The sequence below is a fragment of the Halichoeres trimaculatus genome, unplaced genomic scaffold (assembly GCF_033239565.1).
Source record: "Halichoeres trimaculatus isolate MK-OKI-2021-1 unplaced genomic scaffold, fHalTri1.1 fHalTri1_scaffold_7, whole genome shotgun sequence".
NCBI lineage: Eukaryota > Metazoa > Chordata > Actinopteri > Labriformes > Labridae > Halichoeres > Halichoeres trimaculatus.
Window position 1 is genome coordinate 26,871,404 of NW_027437185.1, and position 23,094 is coordinate 26,894,497.

Sequence of the window (23,094 nt, forward strand, 5' to 3'; positions counted from 1 at the left end):
GTTTTTTTTTCTCCCAGACACATTTATGAACACTTTGTACACCCTTTAAACCATACCTATTGCTTTGTGGCCAAAAGTGAATAATAACCGTATGTTGTGGAAATAAATGCAGGTTGATAAAGTTTAAATTCCTTAAAAACAAACTTTTAAGAGGAAAGTGTGGAAGCTTTTTCATTAGAGAGGTGAAAATTAGTGAATTTTCCTTTTGGTACTTTCATTTCATGAACTATTAACAAAAGTTCTTCCATGTTTTTTTTTGTTTTGTTTTGTTTTGCTTTTTTTAAGTCAAATGTAACAGTCTTCCAAAATGGATGGTTAGTTCAACCAGGAAAAGTCAGTCCTGTTGAATTATTTCTGTGAAACAAGAGTTATTGGGCACTGTGAATCAGTTCTGGAAGCTCCCTGCCCTTCCATACGTCTGTCATCTATGCCAAAGCCGGAAGTGGGTAGGGTAGAGCACACCTCCTCTCTCTTTGATGTGCGCACATGAAAAGCCAAGGCTGGCAGAGCTAGGGATAGGGTTAACCCTAACCTAATTAAGTATTTTTATGGGTACCACTACCTACTAGGGGTGTAACGGTACATGTATCCGTGTCAAACCACTCCACAAGGCCGTTTGGTTCTGTACAGTGCTGTATTCGAACGAGTACAGTAAGTTTACGTTAGCCGCTGCACATGGCTCTTTAATATTCATGTGAGTACTCGTCTATGATTGGCTGAGCAGGGAAGGCGTTTTAAAATTCATGAGGAAAGTGGTCTGTGATTCGTGCTTTGCAATCATGTGCATATCATGTGGACGGTGCGCCAATCAGAAGATGAATGTCGAAGAGCTTCCATAGCCACAGGAGCTTGTGTCTGAATTGTGCATCATGGCTGCTGCTAACGACCAACCGGAGCTTCCCCCTTGCTGTATAATGGCAAGTTTTTGGTTTAATAAACATGCTAAACAAGCAAATGGTTTTGTGTTGTTCCATACTGTACCGAAAATGTACTGAACCATGACCCTAAAACCAAGGTACGTACTGAACTGTGATTTCTGTGTACCTTTACACCCCTAGTACCTACAGACTTCTATCTAGTAAAAAGTACTTTATTTACCATGTATGTACCAACGGTACCATCCTTGTGACTGTGAGGGAGTGGAAGAGTAGGTAATTTTCCTTGCAGGACATGAACACAGAAATGCAAGTCTATATATTGAGAAATAAATATGTTAGATTAAAAAAAATGAGATTTTTTATTATTAAAAAAATATATTATTTTATTTTTTATTATTAAAAATATATATTTATTGTCACATAGCTACGCACCAAAGTGCAGAAAATAGGTACTGTTGAGTACCGATACCACTTGCCATGTATTTGTATCCAGGCACCGGGTATCAGTATCGTATCGCTTCAAAAGTTAAAGGTACCCATCCCTAGACAGAGCAGCAGCAAAGAACCCCAGGGGTACACAACAAATCAGGAATCAGTAAAAACACATATGCCACAAGTAAAATCAGTACTGGGGTGGAGGTGTGTTGCAAAGTAGCATAAGCAGCCAGGCCAATATACATTAAAAAGATGTAATCAGCTAAGCAGTTAGCTGATAGGGGTTGGTGTTACAGAGCTTGACTTAATGGCCAGCCTAAACTTACACTTCATTCAGTTTTAGTAACAAAACATTTTTCAGATCTATAGCTTTGATAATTTGAAGATTATAAGATTTTTCCATTTCTGTTTTAGCATTTCACTTTTTGTATTTAACTTTGTCATCCTAAATTAAGGTCTTGAAAAAGTGGATGAGTCAGGATGCTGTGCATTTTTAACCAAGAGTGACTTCACTGCTTTGAGAGCAGTTCTTTGTTCCTGCGTTCATCATTTATTCTTCGACACATAACTGTTTGTGACAGCTCTGTGAGAGGGAAAGTTCCCATCCTGTGACTCAACATTAACTGAGGCTGAGTTGTTTGTCTAGCGCTTGATAGACAGGGAAGTCTGTCCTCTGTGGCTGTTGCAGCGTGCCTTTAATAGACTCTGACAGCCAATACACACAGGCACACACACACAGGCACACACCTTACATGCTGACAGCCTCTACTCATTTCAAATCTATATATAATCCCTGGTATTCCTCTTCTGATCTTGCCCCGTTACTGCCCCCTCCTCCTTCCTCCTTCCTGCTTCCATCCTCTCTTTCTCTCAGGAAAGTATTATTTCATGAGGCCTCTGAAATATGGAGGCTTGGGATGAGGGCTCCTGGGATGCACCTCTGGTCCCAGTGAAGAGGAAAAGAGTAGAGAGAAGGGATTTATGAAGGGTACAGAACACATCATAGGGCATAGAAGGCACAGGTGGGGGCCGGGGGCGGAAAGTGTCCCTACTTGTTAATGATTTATTGATTTGCAGTCTGAGTGTAAACACAGTTTCAGACCCTGGGAGGGAATAGGTCAGCACAGGAGATGCTGTTTTAACACATTAGAAAACGCTTGTCTCCACTTGTGTTCTCATGTTAGAGCCTTCATTCTGTCGCCTTTCCTGAGTCACAAACATCCTGTGACGTCCATAGCTTCTTGTGTTGCAGACACATCTTAAAGCACCTCTTGATGAACTCCCCTTTGCATTTTTAACACGTTATTTTTACATAGCCGTTGAAATGATTTATATCCCAAGGTGACACCACACTTTACTGGAGAGCTGTTTGTTTCTTGGATACACAGCTGAAATGCTTGTACATTCATCTCTTTTTGATCAGATTCACCTGCTTTCTTCACAGGAACACTGATTTAATTCAATAATTATGGCAATTGGTGTTTGGAAGATTATTTTTTGTTATATTATTTGGCGATAAATCTTACTCAGTAGGAAAGCCTGTGTATTCACCTTTTAAACTGAGTATGTGGGTTGTGCTTATAAAAACATTGCCAAATCTTCTCTGTCAATGCCAAAAATCTTACCCTGCTGTTGATTCTTGTTTTGAGATCCTTGTACACCTAGGTGCATGATATGCACCAAATGTCACAGAGATCAAGTTGTTTCCATTTAAATTATGCAAAAAAATTTGTAGCTGAAATTTCACATCTATCGTTGGTGTATTCCTCTAACTTGGCAACCAAGATCCTGTCATTGATGATCACACATTTGACTTACACCTGTCAAGTTCCTCACTGTATGTAGTGAGAAACATTATCTAAAGGGCTCCTGTAATTTGCAACAGATGGAGTCTTGTTGACTTGCTTCTTGACTGATCATGAACAAGCCACCTGTGAAATAACAGCCCAGGGAGACATAATGTGAAAGTTACTTGTGATTGATAAAGAGTCAGACAAGCCTTGTTTGTGGTGCACGCAGACCGTGTTGTCTTTCTTGCTATCTTTCATAAATAAACATCACTTTGTATCATGACAAATGAATGTCTTCATCCCAGGACTGACGTTGCGTGGCAAACATGCTTGTTCTTGGTACTTGAATCATATTTAAGCCTCATTGTGCAAGCAAGCAGCCAGGCAGCATCCTGTCCCACAACATTAGAATTCATGGCAGATGTATGTCTGCATGAGCTATGCATAAATATAGACACATGATGTAGGTCAAACAGGAGTATCATATGTGGCTTGTGTTTTGACCTGCTTCATGTATCAGAGTTAGTCTAGCTTAAACACTTACTCACCAACTTGTAGACTGGGACGTCTTTATTTGTGCATATAAAGTTTTGTACTTAATCAAAAGTAGCAAAGCATATGGAAATATCATTTATGAGATCATTCTCATTAGCCTTAATTCTCCTTTCAGTGACTTAATTTGACTAATTCAAATGCAGTTCTATACTCTGGACAGCTGTCTGCTTAAATGATTAAAGATAAAGATTAGTCTATGAAGTGACTGATGAAACTCAGTGAAGTTTGCATACACACTACAGCATCTGCTTGAGGGATGATGTTATTTTCTTTTTGAATGTTTAATTAAAAGTGGAGGTCTTTTGGCAGCTGATTGATGAATCTCATTTATACTTTCCCTGAAGGAATGTAAATGTTTGGCTTTAAAAGAAGCTCAGTCTTCTTTACAGCACATACTGTATTTTCTTTGCATAGTTATGTTTTGTAATACCGGAAACAAACTGTTTAATCGTTTACATTGAGACAAAAGTTTTATTGTGTAAGTTATTTGAAACTCACTTCATTTTGAGTCATAAGTATTCGATATATGGAGGTAATTAAAGTCCAGAAAAGTACCTCCTCTTTTTTTCTCCAAGTTCTCACTTTGTGCCCTTCTTTCCTCGTCTTCTCGCCCTTTGGTGTCAAGGCTTGGGTGCCAGTGCGACGCACAATATGTAACATGATACGGTAAATGACCTAGATAGCACCACACACCACTTTTCCCTATCAGTTCTCACCCGTGGTTCTGGTACAGCAGAGCTATCTGACTTTCCAAGCAGCACTCACAGTACCTAAATCAGTATGGAAAAACATTTATTCAATTGTCACTCCTCAGGTCGCTGCTGGAGCAACTTTGTGTCAGCACGTCCCCCCTGTGCCTGCTTTGTCTAAGGCACTGACTGACGATACAGTCAAAGGTAGAGATTTGAGTTTGGAGAAGCAAGGAAGTTTAAATAACTCATAACTTCAGTCTAACCTATTGAAAGATTCATGTTCACAGTTGCATAACTTTTTTTTTTCTCATTTTGTTCATTCCTTAAGGGATTTCTGGAATTGTGCAAAGTTTACATAAGTGTAACCCTGAAGAAAAAGTAGAATAATCCACGTTTAACTCTTTACACACAACCTTTTGGCTATTTCCACCCAAGTTTGTTACACTCGTCTTGTTCAAGTCAGTTTTTTCTTAGTCTTTTTTTTATTTTAATAATATGTCATGGTTTTTTGAAAAAAGAACTTGTCAGTAGTGGCAGATGTTGCAGATGGGGCTACGGTATCTAGTGGTTGAACAATGTTTATCTCGTTTAACTATCCAATCTAGATTATCTCGCCCGTAAATAAAATGTTCTCAGCGGTTGATTGATTTGTCTTTTGCCACTTGATTTCATAAGTAAAGAAAAGTGACTCATTGTATCTTATCTAACATGTGACACATGTTGCTCCGTTTAAGCAAAACCTGAAAGGATTGAAAAATGTTGCTTGTAGATTACACAGTCATGTTTTGGAGCATAGTTTGCCTTTAAAAAGAGCCACTTTGTGTTGAACTTGTACAACTTGATCCTTTCAGTGCTTGTTTTTGTTTTCATACTAAGTTGTTGTTCATTCCTTTTCTTCAAAATGATGAATTATTCTGGGCTTTGGGGCTAGCTGTCAAAAATGGTAGGTTTTAGTGAGCACTATGGCAAAATTACTTTGCTAAGATTGTGTAAATACAATTACACAAGTTACTCAATTTAACGCAAATGGTAAAACAAGCCTCTCTTGCACTAGAAGTTGAGACTTAATTAAAAATGGAATATTCGTTGTAGTATCTAGAGCTTTTTTAATCCATGGGATTCTTTGCTATCCATCTTATTGGTTTAAATGTTAAATGTAGTATAAAAACAAATGTTATCATGTAACTCTTAAGTTTGATGTGTAAAACTGTGTCTTCTGTGATTTGAAATAAGATGTTCTGATCATTTTGTCCAACTGCAAAGAAACTGACTGGATTGAGGACAGAAGGAAGTGATGTCAGTTTCTTTAAAGATTGATTTGAGTGTTTGGTTCACACACATTTATCTTTGTTTCCAACGTCATCACACACAGCGATAAAACAAGATATACATTTCATCACTCCTCTCCTCCTCCTCTGTTGTACTTTTCCTCACACTTCCTTAACTTTGTGTTTGTATGTTTTCCCTCTACCCAGTCATAACCTCTTCTGGTACTCCTCTTTTCCCACATAGCGATCAGTTTTTGTGAAGTGTGTTTATGATTATGTAATGAGCCGAGGGGGCTGTCTTACAATAATCTCAGAGAAGAGACACAGGTGTGTTCATGCGTGATGTTCATGTGTTTGTTAGTTCACATCATTTCACAGCTCTGCTGGCAATAACTGCTGAGTCTCTAGTCACAACTGAGTGGTTCAAAAATCAAACCCCCCTCCCTCTTTCTGCCTGATGATTGGCTGGGGGAAGTCATTCCTTCTTCACAATTGGCTCTTACCTTCAGCCCCTCCCTTCTCATTGGTCCTCTTGGGGTTGTTGCTTGGTTACATCAGAAGCTCATGTATTTGAGCAGCGCTCTGGATGTTTACTGCAGCACTTTTACAGACAGAGTGCAGAGTGAGACCTCTCTCTCACACACACACCAACTCATCCAGGAGCACACGCACACACACCGGTTCATAGGACGCCACAGAATGCACCCAGGCAATACCCTGGCTCTGCTGCTCAACCTGCTGGTGCTGACGCTGACACATCAAAGTGCTCAACTGGGATAACCTGCTCACCGGATACAACAAAGCTGACTCTTAGATCCTCACCCAGAACTGAGGGAGACAAAATCTGAGGGGCGAAGAGACAGAGCAAGCTGTAACAGCTGGATTCTGATCCTGCAGGAGATGTGTCAAGTGGTTCACAGGCAAAGAAGACCAAGAGAGAAATCTCGCTGAGTATAGTGTCAAAGTCAAGCTGACTTCTCTGCTGGATTGAAAAATATAAAGCAGACCCGGCTTGAATAACCTTTGTTTAAGGTTAGACAGAAGAAGAAGAAAATTCAGAGAAAAGAGCCAATCGGCATTCAAGACAGCTGTCACAGTGAAGCACCTGCAGGCTGGATTCACTGACATAAAACAGCCGAATCATAACAAAAAGGACTGATCACTGTGAGAGGAAACACAGCTGCGAAAATGAGAATGGCCTGTGACATTCTGCTGCAGAGGTAAACACTGGGGTTATGTAACTTGTCTTCTTTGCCTGGAATGCATGATTTAATGGATGAATGAATGCATGAACGGGGAAGAAAGGGAAAATGTAACCATACTAGAGATCAAAGAATACATGACTGAGCTATTAAGGGTGGAGGAGAGGAAGAGGAGAAGTATTATTTGAATGAAGTGGATTAATTAACAACAAAGAGAGGGGAAGCCTTGAAGAATAGATTAACTTGTGAATGCTGGAATGGATCAGAGGAAACCTTCAGAATTAGTCATTTATGAATGAAAGAATGGAGGGAAAGGAGGTTGGCTTGTATGTCTCGCTTATTGTTTAGTTACCCAGGGGAGATGAAGGAGAAAACAGAGGCAAGAGGAAGTCTTTTACCAGAATAGAAACACAGCAGCTGAAGATGAAATGAAAGCGGTTTTGCCATTACAGCTGGTATTGTGTTATGCAATCGAAGAATGAAGAGGTCTGAGTATTCGTCAGCATTTTGACGAAGCAGAGCTAAAAATAGATCGTTTTTCAACTTAGAATCTCACGATTCACCCTGGTATTTGGTGAATATCACAGTTATTGCTAAATTTGTGCTTTTGAATATCGACAAATATGATATTCAAAAAGTGCTGAGAAATCGTTTAAAAAAAACTACTCTGGATGATAATTCTTGAATGAGTGGGAAGTCTTTGTCCCACAAAAGTTAGACAAAATGACTAAATATTTAAAATTGTAGCTTATTGTTAACAGTTCTGTGGATGAACTATGTTTTATTATTGTAGATAGAAAAATAAATTAAAAATCTTGGAGTAGAGACTGTTGGTTGGACACTGCCAAGTATCTTCAAAATTATGACACTTTCAGTCAGTTTGACATGTTATAGCAGGGGCAGGCAACTTTTTCCATGACTTGAGCCACTTTTAAATACACTCACGCCCAAAGTGCTGATACTTACTTCTTTTATAAAATCATTGACAGTCGAAAGGAAAGTCTCCTTTTATGGTTTTCCATGCTGAGCTATGCAGTGAGAAATGGTATAACTTCCCTCTGTTGCCTGTTTTTTTTTCAGACATTGAACATGTTTTTTTTGCCTTGATAACACCTCTAAATCTTACTTTATTTAACCTTTATTTAACCAAATAAAATTTGATGCGATTGCAAGATAGCAGACACACCTCCAAAGAGATTTACGGTAATGCACAGGACACATTTGCGCATTTATAATGTCATTATTTACATTTATTAGTTAACGTTTGTTAAATTTTTTTTCTAAGATCATTTATGTGTGCTCCATTTTGTGTAAAGTAGGAAAGAGAATACAACACAATAGTTTTATTATTTATCAATCTATCTTATTTATATATTTATTTATTTTGTCCTCTGCCTCATTGTTATTATTCTCTGTGTGCCAACATAAATAGCCTCCCGTGCCAGCTGTAGTCCTGTGTGATAGACCCAAGAACCCAATATATGCATCTAAATAGTCTTCTGACCACTTACTATAATAACTTCCATGCGAACTTGCTCATAAGGAAACATTCTTATACTCTGTTGAGTGCTCAGTTTTTTCCCAAGAGCACTTAAATTCTGGGTCTCAAGGATCTGAGATTTATAGCACCAATCTACCAGTGATCGAGCCCCCTCATTTTGAGCACAAAGCTTTCAGCAATGTTGCATCAGTCCCCCAGGACTGTGCAAGAGGAATGATAAATTGAAAGTGTTGAGGAGACAGGAAGAGGCAGCGGGAGATTTGCCGGGGCAATGTTGGAATGATTAGAGGAAAGGAAATAGAGGTGGTTTGTGCTCAAAGCACAAAACAGCGAAGAAACAAGTCTTATCAGTGCATTTAACTGAACCCAGTCCTTAAACCGTTGACCTTGTGTGTGTTTGAATGTGGATTGTTGGAAAGCAAATGTCTGTTGTAAAGCTCTGAGAGTTTCTTGGCTCAGACATGAAGGGCTGTAATGTTTACTGTTTCAGAGGTTGTTTATGAGATGTAAGATGACGCTTATAATTCTGTGTGTGTGCTGGAGTAAGTGAGAGGCAGAAAGCCGTAAAGATATAAAGCGAGTGTGTGCCTGTGTGTGTGTGTTTGAAGTAGGTTACCTGCCAAAGTGAGATATGTTCTCCTCTGCATGCTGATACAGACGTGTGGTATACATTTCTGTGTGTGTGTGTGTGTGTGTGTGTGTGTGTGTGTGTGTGTGTGTGTGTGTGTGTGTGTGTGTGTGTGTGTGTGTGTGTGTGTGTGTGTGTGTGTGTGTGTGTGTGTGTGTGTGTGTGTGTGTGTGTGTGTGTGTGTGTGTGTGTGTGTGTGTGTGTGTGGGAGGATGCGTAGTCTGCAGCACTGTGTAGTACCTCCTAGCCAGAGCTGAGCCAAGTCAGATTTGCTGACAACAGCACCTCTGTGGAATCACAACTAACCTCAAGCTCACCTTACACACACTTTCACTCTCACACACTCTCCTCCTCGATTTTCTTTTCTTTCTGTCTTTTCATTTAATGCAGCAGACAAAACCTCAGACTGAGATGCTTTTGTGGCTTGCCTACTCAGCTAAGACCAGGCGGCTGTGGTTCTGTGGTACTACTAGTACTAACAGAATATCATGACAAAAATGTTGACATGAGGTTAAAAATAAATAAATAAGTTGGATGGATAAGTAGATCAGCATTCTGAAATATACTTTATCTGTTTTTCTGACTGAAATTGGATCAGAGGTGCATCAGTCAGCCTTTAGGTCATCCCTCAGCTAATGCACACCGACCTACTTAAAGCACTAATCTGCCAGCAGAGAGATTCACCTGCTGTCCTCACACCCAAGGATCTGGTTAGCAGACTGCAGATGTGATCTGATTAAATCTGGCAACAGCTTCTAAAACTCACCCACTCACCTCAGATACCTCTCATGATAGACGTCGCTAAATCAAAACAGGATTATAAAAAGTTTATACATTTAATATGAAAATGAAATTGATCTAAAAGAACAAGTACCTGCTAGCTACGAAAAACAAACTGCTTAAGACATGGCAACTTAAAAGAAGTGAAAACAAGTGAAGCGTGTGTTTGTTTGCTGACACAGTAACACAGACACCATCGCAATCCACTAAGGTCACTTTAAAAGGTTTTACTATATCACTGCCAAGTAACCGTTAGCCAAAGGTGTTTGACTGCTTAAGATGTTATCAAGGTCTTATCTCTGTCTTTGGCCAATGCTGCTGCTGTCGTGGCTGTAGGGCAGGAGCTGATCTCATTTGACCTACTTGGAGCACTCAGAGTCAAACCTTTAGTGCTTCTTTGTCGCCTGGGCATATGAGTATGTTTCGGCCAAAACCAGCCACTAAAGCACTGGCCAAACATGTACATACCCTGTGTATAACTTTACAACAAGAAGAAGTTACACTTGTGAACCTACTGCAAAGAAACCTGAAGATTTAGCTTGAAATAAATTTTCAGCTTTCTTTATTCACCTCACTACACTCTGTTCACCTTGGTGTCTAAAACTTTGTTTTGTCTACCGTTTCCCACATCATGCCACTGATAACTTCCTTCTGCCCTTCATACTGTCCTTAACGGGGCAGAAATTCCCAGCTGGACTCTTAATGTTTTGGCCTGTAGGGCTCCACTGATGCTGATGAATGTTATCTCTGCTCCTTTGGGAGCTTCAGGGTGGCAACAACACCCCAAAGGTGCAGCAGTAGTTTGACTTCATATCTTCAGGGGCAGAATGGTGTAAGGTCTGATATTATCTTTGCTACTTTAGGCTCATTGAGGTTATGTAATGTCCTTAAAGACCCAATCTAGGATCTATTGTTAGTGATGCAGCCACCCAGTGGGGCCCCTTAGGGTGCAACTTAGCAGGAAAGCCGGCCTGTCAGATGTTATCTGAGCTCTGAAGGTGCAGTCAGTGCAGAGGGAGCCTGTGGGGTGGGATCCTGTTTGAAGGGCAGGTTGTCATGTTCATCAACAGGAAGGAAAGGATGGTGTTCAATAAATCTGTGGATCCAGATTTGATCGTTTCTATATGGTGTGCATTAATAACGTCCTGTCAATGTGCTTATTTTTTAAACAGTTGAGGTTTATAGGTGGTAAATAGTTTAAATGTTCATGTTTTCTGTAGACTTTGAACCTCACGTCACCATTTCTCTCTTCATCACAAACATACACACACTGAATTAAAATTACTTTATAAGGAAAGAAGTGTGGGAGATGTGATATTGACATAACAAGAAATTAAACCATGAGGAAAAAAATATGGACAGAAAGAGAAGAATCAGGGTGAAAGAGGAGTTATCAGAATCAAAAATTGCCTAACTAGAGATGACAAAGCTCTGACTGAGTTAAATTATCAATAAGATGAAAAAGATGAGGGAAGAAATTGGTATTGTCTGTTAAATGAGAAAAAGAATGAAGACCAATAGTTTGAAAGAAAATGATAAAGAAAGTTTTAGAAAGATACAGGGGTAGCAGCCCAAAAAAGAAAGTGATTAAAAGATAAGACAGAAAAAAAAGGTCTGACCCATCATGCATTCTGTTTGTCACTGATAGTTCAGTCTATTGTTCTACCCTAAGATTCCACATCAGGAGTGTGTATGTGTGTGTGTGTGAGTGTGAGCCAGTGTGCATCCACAAGAACAGCTTGCATAACGTCAGCTGCTGTTTGTCTAATCAGATGAGTTTGACTGCTTGTGACACACACACACGTGCACGCACACACACACACACACGGTCTGTATGAGGCAGGCGTCCTCGTGAATGGATACTTGAACATAATGTGCTTGACCTTGGATTGTGTGTGTGTGTGTGTATATGTATGTGTGTAATGGGGTGTTATATAAATCTGGCGTGCCTGACAGAATGTGTGTGTGTGTCTGTGTCTGTGTGTGTTTGTGTTTGTGTGTGTGTGAGGCCAGCAGCAGGCTGCTGAATCAAGGGATACGTCTCAGCCGCGTCCCTGTTTCTTGCCAGACACGCAAGATACACACACGTTCTCGCCTTTGGTGGAACATTGAATAGAAAATCTGATCTCCCAACCCTTACACACACACACACACACACACACACACACACACACACACACACACACACACACACACACACACACACACACACACACACACACACACACACACACACACACATACACACACATACACACATCCTTCTATCTGATCAGCAGTGTTTGGCAGCACTCTGTAGCCTAAATAACAATCTGCCCACCCAGAGTGGCGCCAGCGGCTCAAACTATGAGCAAGTATGCGCTGCTTTCCTTCAGATTGATATTGGCAGAAGTGATCTCAAAGATGGAGTCGAAGAGAACATGGACTAATTCTGATTCACAGACATTTTTATTTAAGTTTTCCTCATCTCCGTCTGAACAGGCAGACATGTTCTGGCTCCTTTGTTATTGTCCTCCATCTTCCTTGTTTTGACTCTTGCTGCCTGAAACAAACGCCCTCTCGGGTCATGTCATGTCAGTTTGGTGGTTGAAGAGTACGCAGTGTTCTGACCATGTCGTCCTTTCCTCTTTCTCTCTCTTTTTTTTTTCTTACAGCTCCCACCTCTCCCCTATATCCATCCTGCCTGCTGACTCTGCTGAGTAAGTACACACACTCCCCAGAAACTTCATCCACTCCCAGTAACATACACTGGCACGTCTTGATGCACACACTCCACTAACACAATGAGGCAGTGAACTGACAACATGTAATCTGCAACACGTACAACATAAGCAGATATAATGCTCCAAATGTAACCTGCGAAGAAAGTTGAACTGCTGGGTTAGCTCAGGTGAAGAATGATAAAGAGGTAAATAAACACAGAAAACTGGCTGAGAAAAGGCAGCTACTGTGTGAGGAAGAGGTGTTGACAGGGTGAAAAGTAAGCGGTTCAAAGAAGTGATAAGGAAGACAGCATCTTCTGTTGTTCATAACTCAGCCACACTAAAGCATTTTGCATGGCTGGAACCTGCAGGACGTTACCTAACCTATCACCTGACTATCAGCCCTCTGTTTTCACACAATAAAATATGTTTTTCCATGATGCTTTGCACCTTTTGTGGGGTTACTGACCTTACAGTTGGAAGGCTAAGACACAAGATGTAATCAAAACCTAAATACAATTGTTGGTGGATTTTATTTTTAATCACTTCTTGTAATCCTTTGTAATACTTCTTTTTACTCTTCATTTCTCCTTTCTTCTGAGAAAATATATTCCTGAAGTCCCAGAGGGACAGTTTTTGGCCCTTCTTCTTGGTGCCTTTATGACACAGTTACGGTTTATATTTTTAGGAATACATAAAAGGGTGAAAAAAGTTGTTTTTCATAGACAGTCTCTTGTCCCTGAGTGAGATCAGCATTTTTTATCTACCTGTGGCTTTCACTGATACTTAGGAGGATTTAGGCACAATTAAGGCCATGTCCACATGTAGCCTGATATCTGTAATACTTCAGGCCTGTCATCCACACAAAACCTCAGTTTTACATGACTATAAACTATATTTTCTGAAAACTCCAGCCAGAGCGAAGACCCTGAAAAATTCTGGTTTCATGGTTTTTGTGTATACGCCGGAAAACAGAGTTTTTGGTTCTTAGGATAGACTTTTCAAGCAAAAGAACTATTCGATAATGGCTCGTAACTTTTTGAAGATTTTTCCTAGATCATGCCCCCCACCCCCCTGCAAGCCGTCACCACTGCCCACACACATACCTGCCCCAACATTACTTTGACAAAGAGGGAGAGGGCTGTTATGCTCTGCACATCTATCATCAAACTTACTTCTTAGGTGACAAAGCCTCTCACTGACTGTTGATCTACAGACAGCGCCGCACTTTTGGCTGCATGCCTCGCTCTCACATGACTGTGCATAGTTGTTGATGACTGTTGATATGCTAAATTAACCTTGCAGAGTTTGCACTGCACTTCATTTTCGTTCAATTTTCCTGCACTTCCCGATCCATATTTGAATGTCTCCTTGTTCTTGTTTTGGCTGTAAATCCTCCAGCCTGTTCACTTCTGGTCTGGCTCCATTCATTATGTCAGTTTATTGCTGTGGTCAAGTTAAATACCATCTGGTTTGGACCCAGTTTGTTTTATTTTGAAAGTCATTGGGTATTTTAGATGGTTTGCGTGTATAACTAGTTGACAAAGTCATGCTTTGAGTCGCACTTATCTGCGGATTTACCTGTTACGTTAAAATGAGTGAGGGGGGAAATATTCATTTTAAAAAAATATTTGGCTCTTTGTGTACAAGGCCTTAAGATATGTGTTTCTTTTTGATGTATTAGTATGATAAGATGAGCTTCAAACTATGATTGGTTGATCTTCTGCTTAAAGTCAGCTCATAAGCATAGTTATTTCCTAGTAATACCAGATACCTGGGAGAGTTTTCCTTAAATAGTCATGAATGTTCAGCCAAAACTCAGTAATGCTCCAGGCTTAAAGTCTCTCACCCAAATAACACTGATGTATAGATCAAATATCCTCACCACCCTCTGTCATGGAGTGGCATAAAGCTTAAAAAGCATGCAAGCCAAAAAATGTAGTTCCAAAACCTGCTCCTTAAGTTTCCAGACTAACCCCTCCAGTGACTGCTCCCTCCGTACAGCAAGAGATACATAATCATAGCTCTCAGGGTCAGGAAGTGTTTAAAAAAGTCTTTGTAAATCCTGAGGATCAACCCTTCCTTCTCAGGGCAGAAGAGGTCAGAGCGTCAGAACTTACGTTACCTTTTTTAGGCTGTGAAGTCCTCTCCTCTCTCTTCACTCACTGTAGTTTAAGAAAGATTAATCCTGTCATAACTGGACCTGGCTGTTGACTTAATAAGGAGTTATTTAATTCCCCAGAACGGAAAGAAAAATGTTATCGTCATTCTGAAATTAAGAATCTTATCCATTTCTGTTCATTCACAGAAAGCTGATTAATGAAGGATTAGAGTTTACAATGTAATTGAAAATTTTCAGAGATCAATATTTGCATTATTATTGCTCTCTCAAGTGTAAATTAAACATGAAGATCTAACAATTGAAAAAAAAGCCTGACAGATTGTTTTTATAGCTGGACCAGAGAACAGTTAACAAAAATAGGACACTTATACACTCATAAAGGCACACTTCTGAACGGTGTTTTTCTTTTCTTTGTTCGTCTTTGCCTCTTTGAATACAGTCACTGGTTAGGTCATCAGTTAAAGTTTACCCTCATTACAGCTGAAAAAAGAAGGAAACCTGGACTCAGCTGTAAGATTTTATTTTTTTAACATAGAGAGCAATTGAAAATGTAACTTATTACCTGAACAGAGATTAAATATTACCTCAAAGAAAATTTTTGCCTCAATGGAAAAACACAACAAAACTTTTAGATTTCTATCAAATAATGAAGCTGTAAAAAATGTGATAGCCTGTTTGTTTAAACCAGTCAAAACTTCAGAGGTTACATTAGGGACACATCCCTAAATGCACAAAAGTCACTGAAAAATGATCACACAAAGACATGATGATGAATTGTTATGTCTCTTTTGTTTCCAGGATAATCCAGCGTACCATCAGAGCCGCAGTAGAGCATCACTTCTTTGAGCTCAAAACCTCCATAGACCAAGACCTGAGCAGCTACGACAGCCAGGGGTAAGCGTGCATCCTCTCACACAAAAAGCCAGATCCACTTCACTCAGGTTGAGGAACATCTACTTACTCCAGGTTTTGCTGCTGTTGGAATAGGAAAGAGAAAAAAAAGCTGCTCCATTTTTCCTACATGCACCTGCTGGTAGCAACATGCGTTACTCAGATTCCTCAGTGGTTAAAGGTGGCATCAGATGACTTCAAAGAACATTTTTGTCATAGCGAACATTGTGCACAAAGGCACATAGCCAAACAGATGGTTCAGTTTACTGGTAAGCATGTTGACAGCCGTGGCATTAATTAGCGCACTGCTCATGTTTAGGGGCAGCAGCTGTTCACTGGTCAGTCACCTCCAGGCATGTCCAGTTTTAAACTCAACTCCTCAAAAAACAAAATGTTTGACATTGGAATAACGACAAGACAAGGCCCAATGTTCCTGTCACAACACTTTACAATCAAGGAGATTCACTTTTAATTTTTGTTTTCCAGGGTGAGCCCGAGTGATCCTTTGGACCAGGGCTGCCATGGAGACGAAGAGCAACAAACAGACCCTGAGGACAGTCCCTGCGACACAGAAGGGGAAACCCCTCTTACACCAACAAAGGAGCAAATGCAGCAAAGCCAGACTGACACACAGGTACATGCAAAGTCATGTCACACTTATATCATCAACGTTTTCACACAAGGATGGCAGAAACATAACCGTCTCCTTCATGTTTACAATATGAGTGTAAATCAAATAACACATGTATCATTGGAGAATTTCCTTATGAGGAAATAAACAAGCTACAAACAGTTATTGTGTGAGCCACCAACATATTTCCCATAACTAACCTCCTTCCTGTCTCAGTGTGTTGGTTCTTTCCAGGCCTGATTGTTTTGATGTTATCTGCACAGTCCAGCTTTGTTCTCCTCTGATTGCTACAATAGTTGGAATTCTGTGGTCGCAAACACAAAAAACAACAGACCTATTTTTCTAGGTATGGATCTGAAAATGACACAGGGCTGAAATGTGCTTTCAAGCTAGTAGCATGTTTGTATTCCTACAGGCTTCTTTAGTCAGAAGGATTTTAATCTTTGTGTGAGGAGGTTTTTTTGTATCAGAGGAAGGTGGAGGAGAAAGCATGGAAGTGACACCTGTTTGTTCTGTTGTCTTTGGTGTCACCTGTGGCAAGAAACAGTAATTGCAGCTGCATTTCTAACAGTCTTTTCTTTATTTGACCTCCTGGGGAAGCTGTGTAATTGCAAGTCTGCAGAGAGATGTCACCAGGACCTTGATATAACAGCTTTGGATCATTTTGATATTACAGTTTATTGCCTTAGGTAGGAGCTTTTACCTGAATATTTTGTGCTTCTCATTTAAGACAAATAAGAAAACAGTGTGTTCTCAATCAGTAAAGGGAGAGACCCAACATGGTGTGTGTAATCTGTTGGAGCAGGAAAAGCAAGGCTCCACCTGTTCACGTGATATTCCCCTTTGTTTATACTCATGCTCACTTGTGTCTCTTTCTCTGCACTTGTGTGTTTAATCCCCTGATTCGCAACTACAGAGCAAATCCTTAACCATCGTTGTTTCTCTCAGGATTCCCTGGATGCTGGTGCCCCTCTGGAGGAAAACTTGGGAATGGATCTGGACTCAGAGGCTGTGATCGATGCTGAGAACAACATCAACACTACACGGTGGGCTGGGATGCTTGTTTGCTTTCAAACCTCTCATGTGATTCAGTCTTTTTGTGAGACAGGAAGTGTTGGTTACTCGACACTTGTTTTGAATCAGGTAGCTGTTTATGTTTGCTCTAAGTAGCTGGCAGGTGATGATGGCCTGCAGACTTTTTCCTTTCTTTCCCAGCAAGTGTCTCATTGTACTGAGCACGTGCACATTTTTTCTTCTTTGTATTGATCACCTGACACCTCACGCTCACCAATCTCCTGCTGTGTCAACAAAAGCTCACTTCAAGGCTACATCTAAAAGAAGGCCTTTTTAATCTCTCTCACACATATTAACTTAAACTGTATGCTATTGTCAGCTTTATAACTCAAACGTCACATGACTTCATCACAGCTTCATGGTTTGTCAGGGGAAGTCAAAAGGGGAAGATGATATTACTTAAGTATATTTTTGTTTCAAAATTACTGTCCTCAAAGATTTTTTTATTTTGAAATCTAGGTTTTGATTTTGTAAAACAAAAGATGTTCTCTGGTAACCTTTCTTGCTGTTTGAAGTCATTCACTCAAAGAAGACTATCCTTCTTTTTCTATTTACAGAGAATTATTGACTAGTTAATACTTAAGGTCAGGGCACAAATATTGAAAAGAGATGTCTTTTAATACATGATAGATTGGGGTGTGTGTGTGTGTGTGTGTAAAATCTTAAAACTGTTAGTTTTACTGTTTATTCAAAATATCTGTTTTTTTCAGGCAGGACAATCAACTCTGTGACATCATGGAGCAAACCCAGACTGACACCATGTGCTGTGTAAGTGTCCATAAGTAAAGATGTTTCAGTGTATGGATGTGAAGCCTTTTTTTAAGTCTGTATTCAGGTGAATAACAACTGCAGTAGATGTTAAAGCTCTTTCCTTCATTCATTTCTGCTTCTTAGTTCAACTGATCACTCTAATTACCTCCGTCGAGGAGGTTATGTTTTTGGGAGAGTTTGTCTGTGAACAACACAACTCAAAAGCTAACAAGAGGATCTTGATGAAATTTTCAGGAAATGTTCAAAATAGGATAAAGAAGAAGTGATTTAATTTTGGGTGATCCGGATCACTGTCTGGATTCAGGATTCTTTTTAAGGATTCTTTTCTTAAATTTCATTGTGAGATAGGGCTGTTTTCACTATATGTGTATATAACTACGATAAATGGTTGGATTGCTTTGCAAAAGAATACAAGAAAAGGTCACAATAATTTCTGACAGATGTAAAAGTACGATCCAGATCCTGCCAGTATTCTGGATACTAAGATCTGGAACATGAAATATGTACTGGGTCATCATAATTTTCACACTGTCAAGTAACAAATTATCGTACAAACCTGCAACTAACACCAAATTGTAGCAGACAGTCTGCTGAAAGGGAGTATAACATTAAAGTAGGACTAAAGTGTTGCATGACAATCACAATATGCTTAGCAGAGGTCTGCGCTCTCTCTTGAGTGCTTTTCTAGTTTATTTCTTTAACCCCCTTTTTCTCTCATTCTCTCTTCCTCCAGGACTCTGGTTCTTGCCGCTGTGATCAGAACGCCAACACTAGCGAGACCAACAGAAACCATCTGTCACCATGCCAACCAAAATCTGGCCAAAACCCCCACCTTCAGCTTTTTCCTGATAACCAATGGGAAGGTTTGTGTCCTCATGTCCTCTTCTAATTGTCAGATTTGACTTTGATGTGTAGAAACATGCATGATCAAAAGCACACATGTAACTGAGTAGATGTTTTGTCACTAAACCACTCAGACACTCCAGTTATTCCTCCTGTAGTCTGATGTTTCAGTTTGAAGTAGTTTAAACCCTAAACAACTTTATTAATGAGATTCAAAACAATCACATCTAATCTTTGTCAGCTGTCATCCTCTTCATTTCCACACCAGCGTGTCAAACATTCATTACGAATGAGAGAAACCTCGTCAATCATTCTGTTGCGTTTAATCCCACATTAGTATTCCGAACGAATGTTGTGTGAGAGATTGACGTCAACGCTCCTCTTCTCTCTATCTCTCCCTCCTCCTTTTGTTCTTCCTCCTCCTTCCTGTCCTCCTTCCATCTAAACAGCATCACCCCCCTCCCATCTCCACCTCCCACCCATAGACTTCTCATGTATGCATCTTCAAAAAGAAGGCCAAGGTAAGAAGAGAATGTGTGCCCACGCGTCCACTAGTCTTCCCGTCCTTCTTTTCATCCTTTTTCTTTGATTTGGTTTTGTAGTGGTTGCTTGCTGGTTCTGTCACAGCGTGGGAAGTGTTATTAATCTATTCTCACATGTAAAATTCTCTTTATGATTAAGATGAAAATCCCTGCATGTGAAACTTTCTTCCTTTAAGTGTGATGGCAAAGCTGGCCTCTCTGTTTTTTATCTGGACACTTTCTCCCCTGACTTTACGTCTACTGATCCACTCCTGTCTCGTTACTGTCCCAACCTTCACCTTTCACCTTTTCTCCCCCTCCTACTCGCCTCATTAGCATAGTGCTGACAATCAAAGCTCTGCTAATCAGGCAGAGAGTGAGTCAGCAGGCCAGTGAAGAAGAGAAAGAGTGAAAGCTCTACAGCGCCCTCCTTGGCAGCTGTTTGCTTTTCTCCTGAAACACTAACTTCTCTAAAGTTACTTGTCTTAACCGGAAATTGAATTTACCCTTCACCTGCGTCCCCTCCTGACCTTTCTCTCCTCTAACTAACTGCTCCTCCATTTCTTCTTCTCTCCCTCTCCAGACCCCGTCCCAGCTTTCAAATCCTGGCAGGACGACAGTGAAAGCGGTGAGGCCCAGCTCTCCCCCCTGGCCGGTCGCATGGTTCCACTTCCCCCGCTGCCTCTGGAGGAGGAAGGTGAGGAGGACGAGGGGGAGGGAGGTCAGGTTGCCTCTCCCTCCTCTTCCCGTTCACATCCTCACCTCCTGGCACGGCGCTTCCTCGACTTCGGGGCGCACGGAGCCCAGCGGTTCCTCCAGCAGGACCCAGACGCCACCTCACCCACCAAAGCACAGAGGTACACCAGGGGTTTTATCTCTTCATACATGGGGCACCTGCTCTACTGGCAGTTTTCTCACTGATTCAAGATTAAAAGTGTGATTACATTGGCGTTTTTGGCATTTCTTTGAACCTTTCGTTTCGTGTACCAACTCAGGCCCCGGCGAGCATCATTTGGTTCCAAAGAGGCGATGAGAGGCGGAGATTCAGTTACGCACCAACTCACGAAGAAGCTTCAACACCTGAAGAAGAAAATCAAACAGTTTGAGGAGCAGTTTGAGAAGGAGAGGAACTACAAGGTAGAAATAAGTTCTGAAAGGAAGTTAATGAAAAGGCAGAACTGTAAATAAATGTTTACCGGGGGTTTACGGTCTCTCCTCTGTCTTCTCTGTGCAGCCCTCTCATGGTGATAAGGCAGCTAACCCCAAAGTCCTCAAATGGATGACCGACCTCACCAAGATCCGCAGGCAGATCAAAGGTAGAGCTCTCTCCTCCTCAATTTGTGCATTTCTGTGTGTGTGTGTCAGGGATGCGAGTGTCTGTGTGCCATCCTGTTCCACGCTGGACAGCTTGACCCTCCCACTCCAGACCTTTGACCTTTGTGACAACATTGCATGTAAGCTGGTCTAACACACACACACACAAACGCAGACACACACATATACAGACACATAGCAGTGGCTCCTACCCCACAGTGTGCTGTTGCGTCCTTGTGAACCCACATTCATTTCCTATGAGGTGAGATCAGTCGGGTGAAACGCTGGATAAGACTTTAAACAACAGATTGAAGAACATTTGGATGTTTTATGAGTTTTGACCTTGAGTTGAGAGAAATTATAAAGTGAAGTCTAGAATTATTGTATAAGACGTTGTTGTGTCTTGTGCCCCATTTCACAGCTCTGATCACACCTCATGACACTCGTCCACCCTCCTCGTGAGGTGACGCCTCTCCTTTTCGGAGATCGCAATGGCCGAAACATTTCACTGTTCTCAAATCGAAAAAAAAATTCAAAACCGCAATAACTCGAGCACCCGCTCTCCACTTTCCTCCCTCCCTCCTCCAATTGCCCAACGACCCGATTGATTGATTGACCGATCGGCCAACCAGGACGTCAGCACCACCTTTTACCCAGAAGCACGCTGAGGCACCAGGCTTTGCTCCATTCATACAGACGCCACCATGCTCCCTTCTCCCCTTCCTCCTCCTCCTCATGCTCCTCCTCCTCCTCCTCTTCCTCTTCTATCTATTCACCCCCCCATCACACATTCACCCCCTCACCCCACCCCTACTCAGGCCTGAGCTCTAGACCGTTTCACCTCAGTAAGTACCAACCCCTCAGTAAGTAGACATCACCAACACTGCTAGACACAGGCGGCATCCTGAGAGCATCTTGCTTCTTTGCTTTTTGTGTATTTCATGTTAAAAAAACGCATGTTTGGACGTTTGCAGGGAATCTGGGATAGTGTGAGGTCATAGAAGGCAGAAAGGGGAAGTTTGTGATTAAAAAAATAAAATATAATATTTTCGCACAAGATTTTAAGTATCTGTTTTTGTTGTGAGATGAGGATACCTGATTCCTACAAATCTGATGAACACTTTCAGTTCCTTATTCGAAACTTTCAGATGTTTTCTTTGTTTTATTGTCGTTATTAGGGGAAGCCTTTTTGCTTGCTGTGCTTTGGTGTCGATTCGGTGTGGTTCTGTTTTTTTGTTCAGGATGTGTGTGCGTGAGTGTGTGTCTAGATAAACATGTGTGTCTTCTCCTCGTGTTGTGAACCGCTGACTTCAACCATCACAGCTGTGTTTCAGACCCCTGCATGCTCAGCCAGAGATGTTTTACGTGCTCTCTGAGGATTTCCTCACTCATTCTCTTTCTCTGCGACAGCTGCTCTTGTCCTGGTTCCTCCTGTTACTCTCCATCTCCATCGTCTGTCTCTCTTTGGCTCCGTCCTCGCTTTGCTCACCACAGCTCTTCTCTTTCCTCCCCAGACGCCAAACACCGCGCAGAGAGTGAGCTCGGCCCCAACACTCGTCCCCGGAGTAACACCTTACCCAAGAGCTTCGGGTCCACGCTGGACCAGGGGGTTAGTGATGCAGCAGTGGAGGCGAAAGGTCAGCGGCCCACACGGGAGGAAACACTGGAGATGATCCAGCGCAGAGTTAAAGGGAAGAGGCAGGAAGACGGATGGCCTGATGACATCAAGGTGAGCCGGAGAGGAAACATGTCACAAGCTGCGTTTCCATTACACTTTTTCGCACCTTGCTGGTGTTTCCATTATGACTAGAATTGCGCACAACTTGAGTAAAGTAAAACGAAACATCCACCCGGACGCTGCACCCATGATGTTGCAGATTCACGAACATTAGTGTTTTTATGTTGTGTGGGAGGTGTGTTGTTATGACAACCTGACATGTTTCCATTGCAATTTTGCATTAAAGTTCAGTATGGAAACTTTTGAAAAACCACCTCATGAGAGCATAAAAACTTATCAAAATTTAAGATGTTCTTCGAAAATGTGGTGTTTCTATTACCATTTCTTTATTGTGGTATTTACGTTTTGCGCAGTTCTAGGTGTAATGGAAACGCAGCTACAGTCAGAGTGAGTTTGTTTGTGGATGAATCAGCCTGACGTGATGATTGTGTTTCTGTAGAAGATGACCAAGGAGCAGCTGTCCTGTGAGAAGACAGTCCTCCAGAAGAACCTGCTGCACTATGAAGGCCTGCACGGTCGACCTGTAAGCACCCGCATCAAACACATTAGTTCTTTGATTTAAAATGCCGTTAGAGTTTAACAAACATTTCTCTCTTATCTTTTCATCTCACAGGTGACGAGAGAGGAGCGTCTGGTGGTGAAGCCTCTGTATGATCGCTACAGATTGGTCAAACAGATGCTCACCAGAGTCAGCATCACACCCATCATAGTAAGTGAATAAAACCCACACACAGAAAATTAAAATCATGACCTCTTTT

The 23,094-nt window shown here is 41.2% G+C and overlaps 1 protein-coding gene across 4 annotated transcripts in view; it reads left to right on the top strand.

The window, feature by feature from the left end:
• The window catches only part of fam13b (family with sequence similarity 13 member B), a 66,208-nt gene that overhangs the window by 37,084 nt on the left and 6,030 nt on the right, over positions 1 to 23,094 (top strand). For 2 of the 4 annotated variants that reach the window (XM_074673570.1, XM_074673571.1), the window contains exons 8-21: positions 12,384 to 12,428; positions 15,352 to 15,447; positions 15,931 to 16,078; positions 17,024 to 17,121; positions 17,860 to 17,917; positions 18,654 to 18,783; positions 19,213 to 19,284; positions 19,868 to 20,141; positions 20,280 to 20,421; positions 20,519 to 20,600; positions 21,231 to 21,443; positions 22,113 to 22,327; positions 22,776 to 22,859; positions 22,950 to 23,045. In XM_074673570.1, coding sequence (XP_074529671.1) covers positions 12,384 to 12,428; positions 15,352 to 15,447; positions 15,931 to 16,078; positions 17,024 to 17,121; positions 17,860 to 17,917; positions 18,654 to 18,783; positions 19,213 to 19,284; positions 19,868 to 20,141; positions 20,280 to 20,421; positions 20,519 to 20,600; positions 21,231 to 21,443; positions 22,113 to 22,327; positions 22,776 to 22,859; positions 22,950 to 23,045 — 1,753 coding nt within the window. The remainder of the gene's footprint in view (positions 1 to 12,383; positions 12,429 to 15,351; positions 15,448 to 15,930; positions 16,079 to 17,023; positions 17,122 to 17,859; positions 17,918 to 18,653; positions 18,784 to 19,212; positions 19,285 to 19,867; positions 20,142 to 20,279; positions 20,422 to 20,518; positions 20,601 to 21,230; positions 21,444 to 22,112; positions 22,328 to 22,775; positions 22,860 to 22,949; positions 23,046 to 23,094) is intronic. The other 2 variants (XM_074673572.1, XM_074673574.1) reach the window with 2 other exon arrangements.